General features: G+C 30.1%; 1 protein-coding gene across 1 annotated transcript in view; it reads left to right on the top strand.

The window, feature by feature from the left end:
* Positions 1-14,229, top strand: part of LOC140061117 (protein jagged-1b-like) — a 57,396-nt gene that overhangs the window by 3,870 nt on the left and 39,297 nt on the right. Inside the window, exon 2 of the mRNA XM_072107568.1 lies at positions 4,156-4,440. Coding sequence (XP_071963669.1) covers positions 4,156-4,440 — 285 coding nt within the window. The remainder of the gene's footprint in view (positions 1-4,155; positions 4,441-14,229) is intronic.

The raw sequence follows: 14,229 nt of genomic DNA, 5'->3' as shown, positions 1-14,229 counted from the left end.
AATTACAGCCAGTTTCAAGATGATTTAAGATTATCTCAGATGTGTCTGCTTTAAACAAATCAGCATTAATGAATCTAAGATTGGTTTTTAATATTATATTCATTGAAATTAAATTACAGGTAATAGAATAAATTATAGATTTAGAATAAATATGTTGAATAAGCTTCTGAATTCTAAATCGGTAACAAAGTGATTTATACAAATAAACTTACAGTAGGTGGAATGCATAACATAAAATGTACAGTTACAGTAAACATACATGTAGGTCTATGGTACGAACACGACCTATGGTACAGTAAACATACATGTATAGTCTATGGTACGAACACGACCTATGGTACAGTAAACATACATGTATAGTCTATGGTACGAACACGACCTATGGTACAGTAAACATACATGTATGGTCTATGGTACGAACACGACCTATGGTATAGTAAACATACATGTATAGTCTATGGTACGAACACGACCTATGGTACAGTAAACATACATGTATGGTCTATGGTACGAACACGACCTATGGTATAGTAGAAAGAGTAGCAAGGACTTGATGTATGAATGGCCTATTGTTAGAAGGTGGTACTGTTTCTATTCTTGTAACCATTTTCTTCTGAAGGCACATGGCCGTCATGGACGGATACATACAGCAGTTAGTATCAGTTGACTTCACTGCTGGATTTATACTTGAGATCTACATTTATACCATGCTATACACATGGCCTACATACAAATACTAGGTAGACAGATAATTATTATAAAAAGTAAAATTCCACAGAACACAGTGATTAACACATCATAACATTAAGATCACAATGCACATTGGCAACAATGATAAAGATAGTGCAATAACCAACAGGGCAAATTATTATACAGCTAGGATTAGTAACAAAATATTTGTTATCTTAATAAATCACACCACTGATACGGTAGCATAGGTTAATTTGAATCACCACGCTAGAATATTTGAGAACTTGCCGTTATTAGACTGAGAATTGCGAAACCTTGACAAATTTAAATTGGCACCATGGTTAGTCGCTCCGCTGGACTTTTCGCGGTCCAATGAGCTGCGTCCAAAATGGTCTCTATTGTACCCCGTCTTGTCTGAAGCAATTTCTATTTTCTTTCATGATGAAAAACTTGTTTCTTATCGATATCAAATCATTCTTTGTTATTAACCCCACATGAAAATAAAGATTAGTTGAAATTGGTTTATTAATATACTGGTTTTAGTTATTGATTTAAAAATATCCTGCAGGAAAATTACCAATTAAAATCTTCTTAAAAATACATTATGATAATGTGATCACTCACTAATAGTATTGTCATTCAGAAATGGGTTAATGATTTGTACATCATCCAGCAGTATACTGTGTATTCAATGTTTTTAGTATTTAGAAACAAATAAACAAACAGTACACAATGTAAATTATTAAACATATGAGAAATGAAAATAAAATATTCCTTATTTTGAGTAATTTTGAATAAAAAAATCTCTAAAATATGAATCAGTAGGCTATTTATTGCTAAATAGGTTATCTACTCCAGCTTCAAAACGTAGAAGAGGAGGATCCCATATACTGTTCACAGTATGTATGTAATACAGTGTACAGACAGTCTTCAATTATGTAAAAAATCCAATTCCACTAATTTACTGTTAAGTTAACTTTGTAGTGAAAAAACAAATGTATTTCAATTTTTTAACTTTTGATTGAGTTTGAAATAAAATATAGTTTTAATAAATAAATAAGTAGATATTCTTAAATTATATTGATTTAATTTTCATGTATGAATTAGTGAACTCCATGTGAATGTTTTGTATTTTAAATAGATGATATTATTTAACGGTTCACTGAGCGTTAAAAATCTCTGAGATATTTGTAGTGCAACAAGCACTTAAGAGTTCATTGCAATCTCAATGTTAAAACAGTAAATGCTTATGAGAAAGTTTATTGGTATATTTATTATCCGTGACGTATTTTACAAAATTGAAGTTTAAACGAAAGCTTGAGTACAGTAAGGTTCTGCTTTACTTACGAGCACTCAAGCAAACTAAAGTCCGACAACGATGACGATGATAAAACCTTTATGTCGTTCGCTGTCACCTTGTGCTTGTAGATTCTTTTACAATTTAGTATTCCAATTTGATTTTCATCTTGAAACAAATACTTACTGTCTCGATTGGAATACCTAAGAATTATAAGTTGGAGGTTGACAATGTTTGTTTGTTTGGAAAACAATCTGTTTGAACTGTTAGCCGAAATGTAACATAATCCTTAATATACATTCACAAATCGTATGTACATAAAACAACACTCGTTTCTCTATTTGTTTGATTTTATTCTCACCTTCGGAACAGGAAATTCGCACGGAAATTTGATCAGTGTAACTTGTCATATTACAAATGAAGTTGCTTGTTTTCCCATAATTATATCTTTAGAATGTAAGGCTTATTATACAGTTTCTGTTGAAAGTCAATATGTTTTATGTATTATAGTACTACTTCTGTAGCAGAATGGCATCGGAGCAAATTATTACTTTGTAATTATCTTGTGTGAAATGCCGACGGTTGTTTGAGGCAATAAAAATGAAAGATATTTCCAACATAAAACAAACATACTTATACATAACAAACATACTTATACATAACAAACATACTTATACATAACAAACATACTTATACATAACAAACATACTTATACATAACAAACATACTTATACATAACAAACATACTTATACATAACAAACATACTTATACATAACAAACATACTTATACATAACAAACATACTTATACATAACAAACATACTTATACATAACAAACATACTTATACATAACAAACATACTTATACATAACAAACATACTTATACATAACAAACATACTTATACATAACAAACATACTTATACATAACAAACATACTTATACATAACAAACATACTTATACATAACAAACATACTTATACATAACAAACATACTTATACATAACAAACATACTTATACATAACAAACATACTTATACATAACAAACATACTTATACATAACAAACATACTTATACATAACAAACATACTTATACATAACAAACATACTTATACATAACAAACATACTTATACATAACAAACATACTTATACATAACAAACATACTTATACATAACAAACATACTTATACATAACAAACATACTTATACATAACAAACATACTTATACATAACAAACATACTTATACATAACAAACATACTTATACATAACTTTGTACAGCAATTCCACTTGAGATTTTAAAATAAAAAGGAATACCGTATCTTTTTTAACAAACTTTTTTGTTTAGTACCAATATAAAGCTCTACACTATCAAAATTTATGTGACAAAAAAATGTGATGTGCCCATATATGGACATGATGATGTCATATCACTACCATATTTGAGCATATCAATATCATATTTGGCCACATCATACTTTTTTATTAATGAATATTCAACAATTCTTTGTGAATAAAGGATAATGACACATTTCCTTGTAATGTACAATTATGCGGTTGACTTTTGAGTGATGTGAGCTGCCATCCATCTACTTTATATGACATTAATAAATTATAAAACATGCAAGAATGTTTCATGTTGTCTGTGGGACATTAAAACAGGACATGAAGCGCCAAAAGCGAGTTATTAAACACGTTTCTCAACTTGACGACGTCATTATGTGTTTTATATCGCATACAAGATGACACCGTGAAGTTTCAAAAGCATAGTTGTTGATATTTATGTTTAACAACATTCGTGTTTAACATTTGGCCATGAACAGAAACTCTCAGTCATGTGCTTTTGAAATTTGTATGAACATTTGAATATATAAATATTTTAAGTTCCAAAGAAATGAAAATGTGTGTGTCTGAAAATTGATTGCCCTATCAATTTCTTGATGACTGAAGCATTGCGGCCAAAATTATCAAACATCTGAACGAGAATGGGCTGTTGTATTCAACAACACTGATGCAAATGTCAGCCATTTGTACCAACCCTTTCATTTTTTAGTTTCCCTACGCATATTATAAGTCCAGAGTAAGTTTGTGAAGAGTCCAACATCCTTAACGCTTCATTGTGAATTGTCCGTACAATTAAATCATAATAATTATTTTTATCATTTGTAGGATTGTCTGTGCTCAAGCAAGTTTGAAGTTAGGATTGAATATTTACATAATCGCAATGGAGAATTAGGTAACGGTGAATGTTGTGGCCAATCCACGACCCATCCATGCCTTGAACAATGTACAACTTGTTTTTATATTTGTGGAGATGTTTATCGGGCGTCTTATGACCCGAGCAGTAGTTGCGTAATAGGAGAGGCGACGACGTCGATCCTTGGGAACAATTCATTTACAATACCGGACACGGAGGGCGCACTTGCAAGCTTCGACGTCCCATATGCTTGGCTGGTAAGTTCATTTATGGCTTAAATTGAAATAGTAACTTAATTATTTTTCAATTTTAGAAATACTATACCGAGGGTTAATGTAATTAGTTGAATTAAGAGCAATTATCATGAATGGATAGTGAAGATATGAACTAATAGGAATTAAAGAATTTAAATTGAAAAGAACAGAAGATTACTACAGTATATTCTACCTTTTATAGAATATTAAAATGAAAGCCACTAAGTAATTATTAGTAATTATATGCAATAACAATAAGGTTAATTGTACATAATATTAAAGTCAAATGAATTACAAAGAACAGTGAATTTGCAATTTATGAATAGAAAATATTTATAGTATTCAGATTGTGTTCAGGAATTTAAAATTTAAAGAAATTAAATGTTTAATTGGACAGGGGAATTATTTAATATGCTGTTTTTAAAGTCTTCAGATTTCAATTCCTTTGTTAAATTTGTGAAGAATCAAATTTAAATTGACATTTAATTTTTAATGTTAAATGCAGTAAAAGTGGCAAAATAGTTTTTGTTTGTGCATGAATCACTTTCATATAATTTGCGTGTCATAGTGACAATGAACAGTAAGTAGTAAAACAACACAGGAAGATCAATACATTTATTGTGCTCAATAAAACTTGCTCATTTTATAAGAAGGAAATCATTTAATTCTTGAGGATAAAACACCCTCGCAGATTTTGGACTGAATCCACGTTTTTATAATTTTACCTCCAGGAACCTCCCCACACCTGTCATTTCCTGTTTCTCAAACAATAGCCACCATTTTATTTCTAAATTATCATCAACTTCATCATTTTAATTTCCTTTCATAGTCTATTCATTGATAACAATGATATATTAAGCATGTACTTGAAGCATGTGCTTACAGTCACCTTTAGTCTCTATTAACATGTGTGTACAGTACATTCTGTTATCTATTACAACACCTTTTTTTTTAAATAATTCATATAACATTCATTTTTAATTTTCCATTTTTGTTAATAATAGGTGTCCATCCAGGCCTTGTCTTGTCTTGAAGGTGTGCTACATATTGCACTCTTCAACACTTTTTAGGGTGCTGTAGAGCTGCTGTTTGTACTTTAGTGTGTAGAAGAATAACAAATTTAAATGTGCTGTAAATCGACCCCTCAAAAGCAAGTTTGTCGGGCAAGTGATCGCACTCCCACGCCTCAAAAGACAAGGCCTGTGGTTGTTTACAAATTTGAAATCACACAATTCAATTAAAAATAATTAAAAGCTTTTTAAAATTTATAAATCCATAATTGCTTAAAACATAAACTAATGTTGATGGTGTCAACAAATTTAAATTCTGTCAGACACATCACACATTGTTCAGTCAAATAAAAATGTTCGGTCAGAGGTTTCAGTTTATACAGTCATGTATAGTACTGTAAATATAACACCAATATCCTGCTGTCCGCGTATTGATTCCTACACAAATATTCTCTTTAAACAAAAACGATGTTAGAAATGATGTCAGATTCAGAAGATGGGTTGCCGTGGTTTTGACCTAGGATATTTATTTCATCCCTACAGAGCAGATGAAAAACATTGCATTGGTAAAGGGAACTAGTTTGTTTGTTTACAGATGCCAACATCATCTGGCTTTGCTTCTATCTATCTATCAGATATTGAAATTACAAATGAAACAATCGGAGAGCTTTTCCTTGTTGCATCATCTGTAGATTGACAAGTGGCGTAAAATATAAGAAAAAGACTTTGTTTGGATTTGAACCAAGGAATGTGGAATTATTCCAAACATTTCTTGGTAATAAATGAGCAATGTCAATTAAGATAAATATCTTGGTGATTTAACACAAAACCTTTGAAATATTAAAAATTCTCAATAAAATTCAGCTGAAACAAAAGTAGTGTTTATCAGTACTTTACCTTTTAGACTTAGTAAATCACACTGTTGTTTCATTTAATTTAATTCAGAAAAGAACAAATACACAACAAAACAAAAACAAAAGAAAAGAGTTTAAAATTGGAATGAATCACTGTCAAGTAGCTCACCAAAATGAAAATTGAAAAGAGTTGCATAATTATAATTAAAATACATTTATAGCACTAGCTAGCTGTGGGTAGAACATGTTCTTAATATCAGTTCATTGTAGGGTGGTGTCATTTAAATAGTACAATACCAGATTGACATTATGCCCTGGGCATCATGGATGTTTTACAGTTATGTTTTGTCATTATACACGATAAACCTTTTATCAAATATGTTCAACTTTCTTATTCTTTAGAATAGATTAATTCTGCCTTGATTGACATACCAAAACCTAAACCTGTACGTTCTAATGAAATCTACTGTAGCTTTTAAATACAATTTTTTTTTATTCTCGATTTATAAATATGATTTGATGTTTGTTTTTAGCTTTTATATTTTACTCAATTTATATATCTTATAGATGTAAATAGTGTATCAATTCAGCATTTGCTTCTACTACAATTTTAATAAATATTGAATAATAATAATAATAACATTTTAAATATGAGGCGGGAGGTGGGGGTTGGTGTGGAATAGCCCTTACAGGCATTTAATCAACACAAAATGATGGGATTGTTGTTGTAACTGTACAAGATACTGTAGCGTTGTAAGTGTTGATTGATCCATTAATCTCTGGATTTCAGGATGAACAATTAAACTACAGCTTTAAAGTAAAGCACTGTACAAACCCATCTGTTAAATTCGTCCCAACGCTTGACACATGAAATGGCAATGAAGCGTTTAATATTTGTTTAAGTTAATTAAGTATAGCAACATGGACAGCGTTGGCAGCAGTTAATGGCGCTGGCTAGCTGCAAGAAATAACACTTTACTGTGTAAATTCCAGACATGATATCGTTGATTTTCACTTATAAACAGACAGATCTATGTTAACTGAATTGATTAATTTTAATTGCATTGATAAGAACAATGTGATGTGTATGTTTAATGATATATACTATTATTGTGTGATACAATCAGCACTATTATTAGAGCGTTCCTAAATTAATCTTAACTGCAATTAATTACTAATAATTTAACATAGAAATCGATCCTTTATTTATAAACAAAACACAAATAGATATTCTTGTTGATCTCCCAGAAAATAGTCAATAAATATTTATATTATTAAAAACAATTTTATAGAGGGAAAAATTAACTAAAGAATTAAAGTTTTAATGCAAAAAATGTTTAAACTAGGAAAAAATTACGTCCTTTCATAGAAATGATTAAGATAAGATAATATCTAGTGGTGTAGTACTAATAGTTAGTACCTTCTACCACTATCTAGTTGCATCCAGGGCAGTACCACACTTCACTGTTTTACCATTTGTGTATCCCTGATAGCTTTTCCAATACCGCAATCCGTATGGATGATCCATTAGGGCTTAAATCCGGCTGGTGTAAGCCATGTTTCGTTGCTAGATAAAGTTTGAGGTATCTTTTACTTTGTTTCCTTGCATTCTGAAGATTGATGCATGTTCCAGACTTTTTTATTACTTTTTTTTTTTTCATTTTTTAATAACAACCCGACTACTGTAAGAGTACTGTTTCACTAGTTGTTGTTTAAACATAACAACAACTCCATTAAATTAAACAACTGTACCGTAGTAGTTACTGAATAAAGAACAGTACGTTTCTGGTCTTCAGGGGAGCTATAAATACACAATAAAAGATATCAGTATTTTTTAAGTAGTATTTATTAAGTGGGTCACTATTTGTGGAAATTACAAACTTCATTGTGTCCATTGTAAAACTTTTAGTTTAGTACTTATAAGCTTAGTGTATTTGCGTAATGTTCTTTCGTTTAAGATATATTTGCTTTGAGAATCATCATAGTATTTATTTTTAATATTTTTTTAAACAAGAACAAGCAACTAAAATATGATTTTTGTACCCAAACAGCTAGAATTAAATAAACAAAAAATTGATTAAAATGTATACTATGTTTACATACAGGACTGTAGTAGTGAAAATCTGTTGTATTTCTTTTAGTTTGAAGGTAAAATTGAGTAGGATAACTAAAGGTCACATCCAAAGGTCAAATCCTCGTAAATCAGAATCAAGATATTTCATAATTTCTTCTGCTATTCCTTTTCATATCCCTTTTCATAAATCATATATGAATAGGCATTTTATAATGCTGTCAGAAGACAGAATACCACCAGGAAAAAAATGTATTGGATTGCAACCCACGGTAACTTTGAACCTATGATATATGTAGTATTTGGGAAATATTTGACTGTAGGTGATGATGTAAAGGAAGACCGCTTTCTTTCAACCTGTTATATCCCCTATGGCAACAAAGAAAACACCATACAATGAATCACCAATATGCATTCCAACCTCAGCCTGTAAAACAGTCCTGTTTCTTTGAACTCGCTTTTGTATAAAGAATATAATTATTGTACTTTTTTTTAAAGATTTCATTATATCATAAAGGAAGAAAAATGTCATCATTAAATATATTTTCATTTTGCATTTTTGTCTCACCATTCTAAGATTCCAACCTCCTGTAAAATAGACATGTTTGTATAAAGAATATATTGTACTAAATAAAAAATTACATTTATATCATAAAAGAAGAAAAATGTCATCATTATTAATATATTTTCATTTTCATCTGACCATGTGAGAAATATTTACATTCTAAGATTAAGTAGTGGAACTATTTTGAACGTGCTACCCTGGGATATTAGGTAACCACTGTGATTTGTTTGAAGATATTGTTGTGAGATTTTGATGATATCTAATTGCATCCTTTCGGCTGAACAATAATTTGAAAATAAAAAAAAACCTATTACTGCTTACACTTACAAGTTCATAAATAATATTACATGGATAATTTTTATTAAGAAAATGATTATTTTTTGTAAAAAAACTGGGTACATATAAACCATGGATGTTTGAATGATGCTTTGAATTACAAGGCCATTCAAACATAACCATATTATATCTTGCTTTTTGATTTATTATATTTCTATTATCACCAAAACAAAAGTAAGTTTGTACTTAAATAATGATGTAGAACTCAGCTGTAAATTATTACCTTTCTTAATTAGCAACAGATTCTAAAAATTAATAAATATTCGTTTTTATTCCTTTGGGAAATGAAGTCCTGAGAACAAGTATTTTTTCTTCACTGGCTTTGTTTCAACGGTAAAGGTGTATTCCATCAAAGTGTACGGTTGCCATGGTTTCTTTGGTCATTTTGCGGAACTACCACAGTCTAATTTCGAGACGGTAATTCTCCCACCTAGTGGGGTGGAGAGAGTCGGGTGTCGTTGAGAATTACTCTGACAAAAACAACAGAATACATTGATCGTCACCTGCAAGCAAGCGACGTACAGAACACATTGATTAAATATGACTTGTTAGCTAAGTCGTGTGTTAATAATACCTAGGCCTACACAGTTCAATTTCACTATACAGCAAACGGCATAAGAACTTATTCTCAACAGAATATCTTCATTCTTGTTTTCTCAATGCTGATATGCAGCATCATTCTGATATACAGTAAAGCATACTTTGTATTCATCTTTTTAATTGCAATGATATCAAGTTAACGACGTCACTTTGAAATAAGTTACAAGTCACATGTTTAATAAGATCAAATTACACATGTGAATTCAAGTGTAATTTATTTAACAGCTCAGCACAATAGAAAGGCACACACAGTGTTGTGTGACAGTACATTGTATTATGCAAGTCACTCACAAAACCTGTTTCAGCTATATTACAGTAGGTTAATCAAGTCAAATATACGTTGTGTACAATAGATGCGCCGACTCGAAAAGAATGTCACTGCAACAATTTCAAGTACACAGTTATTGTTTGTGGATGCTTAGCGATGTAAATGGATACAAATTTGTAATATTAGCTGTAAAATTGATTTGAATAGTAAAGAGGGTTAGAACGGTGGGTAGAGAGCGTTAAACTTATAGTTTGCTAAAGGTAACGAATGGCGTTTGTTAACCACGTGTGTGTCAACGAAATGTCATTGGACTTAAGCACCTGAACCAATACTATAGCTTCCAGTTGTCAGTGTTTTCTTATGTTGTGTTATTAAGCCAATAATCCATATTTACTCATGCTAATTGTTTAGCTGTTCAATTTATGAAATTTTGTTTGTAAGCATCTATAGTATATCAGCATGTTGTTTCACCAATAAATAAAATAATTTATAAACGTATGTTTTTAAAAAATAATTTGATATGGCCTTTTTAAGATAATATTTGTAATTTACTTTTTCATTGTTATTGAAAAGATTTTTTTAATATATAAATAAATATTAGATGAAAATGTTTTTTAATGTACATTATTATAGCTCCTATGTCTTATTAATGTTAGTTAAAGAAAAAGGTTGTTGTAAACAATAGGCAATAACGCAAACATTTTACAAGGATAGTGGCTTTCTAAAATCATGTTAGGTCTAGGCCTAAGCTAGTGGCTTAAAGTGTACCATAATGGAGCCTAATTTTCCTCTTTTATAATACACATTTATTCAGTTATAACAATAATAACTGGGGCCTGCAATAGAAGTAAATGCGTATCTCATGAGGGGCCCTTACAATACATATATTTATAATACATGAAAAAAATATATAAAAAACAATAAAATACTACTCCTTTATCTTCAAACTTACAAATCTATTTAAACTAAAAATCTTGTTACTTTAGGCAGTAAATTATTAATAGATATCTACAATCAATCGTTAAGTGATAAGAACGTAAACGTACCATTGTGATAAATTCTACTGGTACTGCACCTAAATTTTATTATTTTTAAAAATGGTTCATAATAAAGAAGATCCTTTGTTGTATAGAATTATGCTTAAATATATTATGCCATTTTATTATATTTTGTATTATTTATTTGGGTAATAATATATTTTGTGCAATTTAATTTGGATAATAATATTAATATTTGTGCCATTTATTTTTGGTAATACAGTACAGTAATATGTTTTGTGCCATTAAATGCTGGTGTAATACATTTTATGCCCATTTATTTATTTATGCTTTTAGAAACACATTTTATACCAATTTGCTGTTCTTAAACATACAGTAGCTTTAATGAATAAGGAGGAATTAAAATGTGCCCCAGCGCGAATGGCGCTAGTACCGCTTTTAGGAGCTGTTAGAGTATCAAATTTCGAATTAGCGCTATTATAATATAGACTTCTGCTTTTTGTTGCGTTTTTAGCATTAATTAATTACTACCATATGACATTGTGTTGAGGATGATTAAGCAACTATGTAGCGTAAAACTTTTCTGTAATATGACTTGTAGTAAACAGATTTGCGCAATATCATGCTTTTATAGACAAATATGGACGCTGTTTTTTTCATAAAATGAAATGTGCTATATTTTACTGTTTTATTTAAAAAGCATAATAATTACTGTATATAAATCCTTCCTTTATTTGGCAAGTTTCTCGGTGTTGAAAGTGTAGAAAATAAACAAATACAGTTTTTTTTATAGGGGGTATGAATCTCTATTTATATACCATTTTACATTCTGACAATCTGAATCATGACGACAAGGTTGAGTGCACTAAGAGAAATTTCAATAAAATCAATTCAGGTGTTTTGTGAACTTGTGTGGGAAAGGTAAACACAAGTGTGAGAGCACCTAACGCGTGCTATACTGACACTTATGTATAAATCAATCACACAATATTATCAATTCTTATCTTAGAACTTTGTCACTGCAAACTTCTGACAAACATAGAAATAGTCGTCGAAATCAAAAGAAGTAGATTTTAATTTGTTGTTTCTGTTTAGGTTTATCGCTTGCGTGTGTATTGTAGGGCTAATAAATATCATTAAGTTGCCTTTACACACTCAACAATTATAGCCATCAATAGTGAGACTACTTGCATTCCCACGGTTCGTGTAAACATCACACTATTGTTACCTGCTGTATATATTGTGGGAACGCTATGTTGGTGAAAGTTATGTACTTGTGTATTTAGCTATTAAATTCTTTGTTATCGGATTAGATGTAATAATCGCAAATAAACCTGACACATTCAAGTAACATATGACTGATGGATAAAACACTACATGGTTCTATACCTCCTGTAATGTTACAATTACTGTTTTAAAATGATTTAAAACAACCAGTATTAACTATTACGGTATTAAAATGTTCAATGATTCAAATAATGTTTTAAAATTATATAATATAGTGTCATATATATTTCACATATGATGCCTGTATCATAGAGTAAACCATAATACAGTAAGCAAACCTTGACATAATACAGCATCACATGTGATACATACTGTACTGTAGTGCAACCGCATTACACAATTTGAATGCACATTGTCTGGAACTTAAATTGCGGATAGAATATTTTTATTAACATGCCTGCCACTAATAAATATTTATCTAAAACATATTACATATAATGTAGTCTGATGTTTGATTGTATAATCTGAAAAATCAAGTTTGTACTTTAAAACAGCAAGTTAAGCAGGTACTGCTTATAAATTAGTAGGGAAAAATGTATTTATAATTTGAATTGAACAAAGAGCCACAACAGAATATTAAAAAAGAATGTTTACAACATAAAGACATTCTTAAGCTACTCAGAATATTTTTGCACTTAAATAGTAAATGATAATAATTATTAAGATGAGATGAAATTGAGAATTGCTGTACGTAACCGTTTTAAAACCGGTTTTTATGATTGAGAATGGAGTTTTTAAAACCGCATTTAAGATTTGACTACTTTGACAAAAAAGTGCCCAAATATGGTAGTGATATGCTTTAATGACAGTGATATGACATCATCATGTCCATATATGGGACATCACATTTTTTGTCATATAAAGTTTGTTAGCGCGGACAGAGCTTTATGGTTTTTTTTGGCTGCTCTGAAAACTTCACTCTTTTTTCTCTTAGTTTTCAGCTTATTTCTTTTCTCAGACGCATTAGGCTTTGCATAATGCGGTATATAAGCCCATTTATTATTATGGACATCAAGACATCCATTTTCAACCCACAAGACAAATGCATCCATCAACTAGACTAGTCCAAAGGTTAACATTATGATTAATGCTTTCAAAAGACCCTGTAACATTATAATGATGTTGGATCTTTGGAATTCAAAATATTCAATCTTTTTAAAAGTTAATTTTGTATAAGCTTCATAGCCTTGATATGCTTAGACATGATTTATGCAGAATATTGAACTTAATCAGAAATGGTTGTCCACACCGGTCCCTAAAGAGGGTATTACTAAACTTTAAACAAGGGACAACCCAGAAATTTAAAAGAATCCTACCATTCTCTGGACAGAAAATTGTGCGTTATTTTACAGCACCTTGAGGCTGAGCAAATTAATATAAATAGTATCATTATTTACCAATAACAGTGTGCTATTCTGCTTTCACCCCTCCTGACCCCTCCTGACCCCATACACTCTTTTATCAGATGTGTCTGTGTCTTTATTTATATATTAGGTAATATTTAGTGTTGTTTTTATTGAGTGAGCTTAAGATGTTTACCGAAATGAAGTAGGTTGCTTTGTTGGAATTGACCCTGAAGGGTAAATAAAGATATAAACTATTTAATAGATACAATAAACAGTCACTAGACAACTTCCTAGGTAGTAGTAGTAAAATATAATTTACTTTCACTGAAATATTTTTGGTATATATCCGCCAGTTAAAAAATAAAAGTAATTGTGTTTATCTTTAATTGTTGTATATTTCTTTTGTTACCAATGTTCCATTTTTAAAATGATGTTATATTTTTGTTAAAGTTTATTC

The sequence above is a fragment of the Antedon mediterranea genome, chromosome 10 (assembly GCF_964355755.1).
Source record: "Antedon mediterranea chromosome 10, ecAntMedi1.1, whole genome shotgun sequence".
Lineage (NCBI taxonomy): Eukaryota > Metazoa > Echinodermata > Crinoidea > Comatulida > Antedonidae > Antedon > Antedon mediterranea.
The sequence above is the reverse complement of the archived record's forward strand: the minus strand, read 5'-3'. Positions and strand labels throughout refer to the sequence as shown.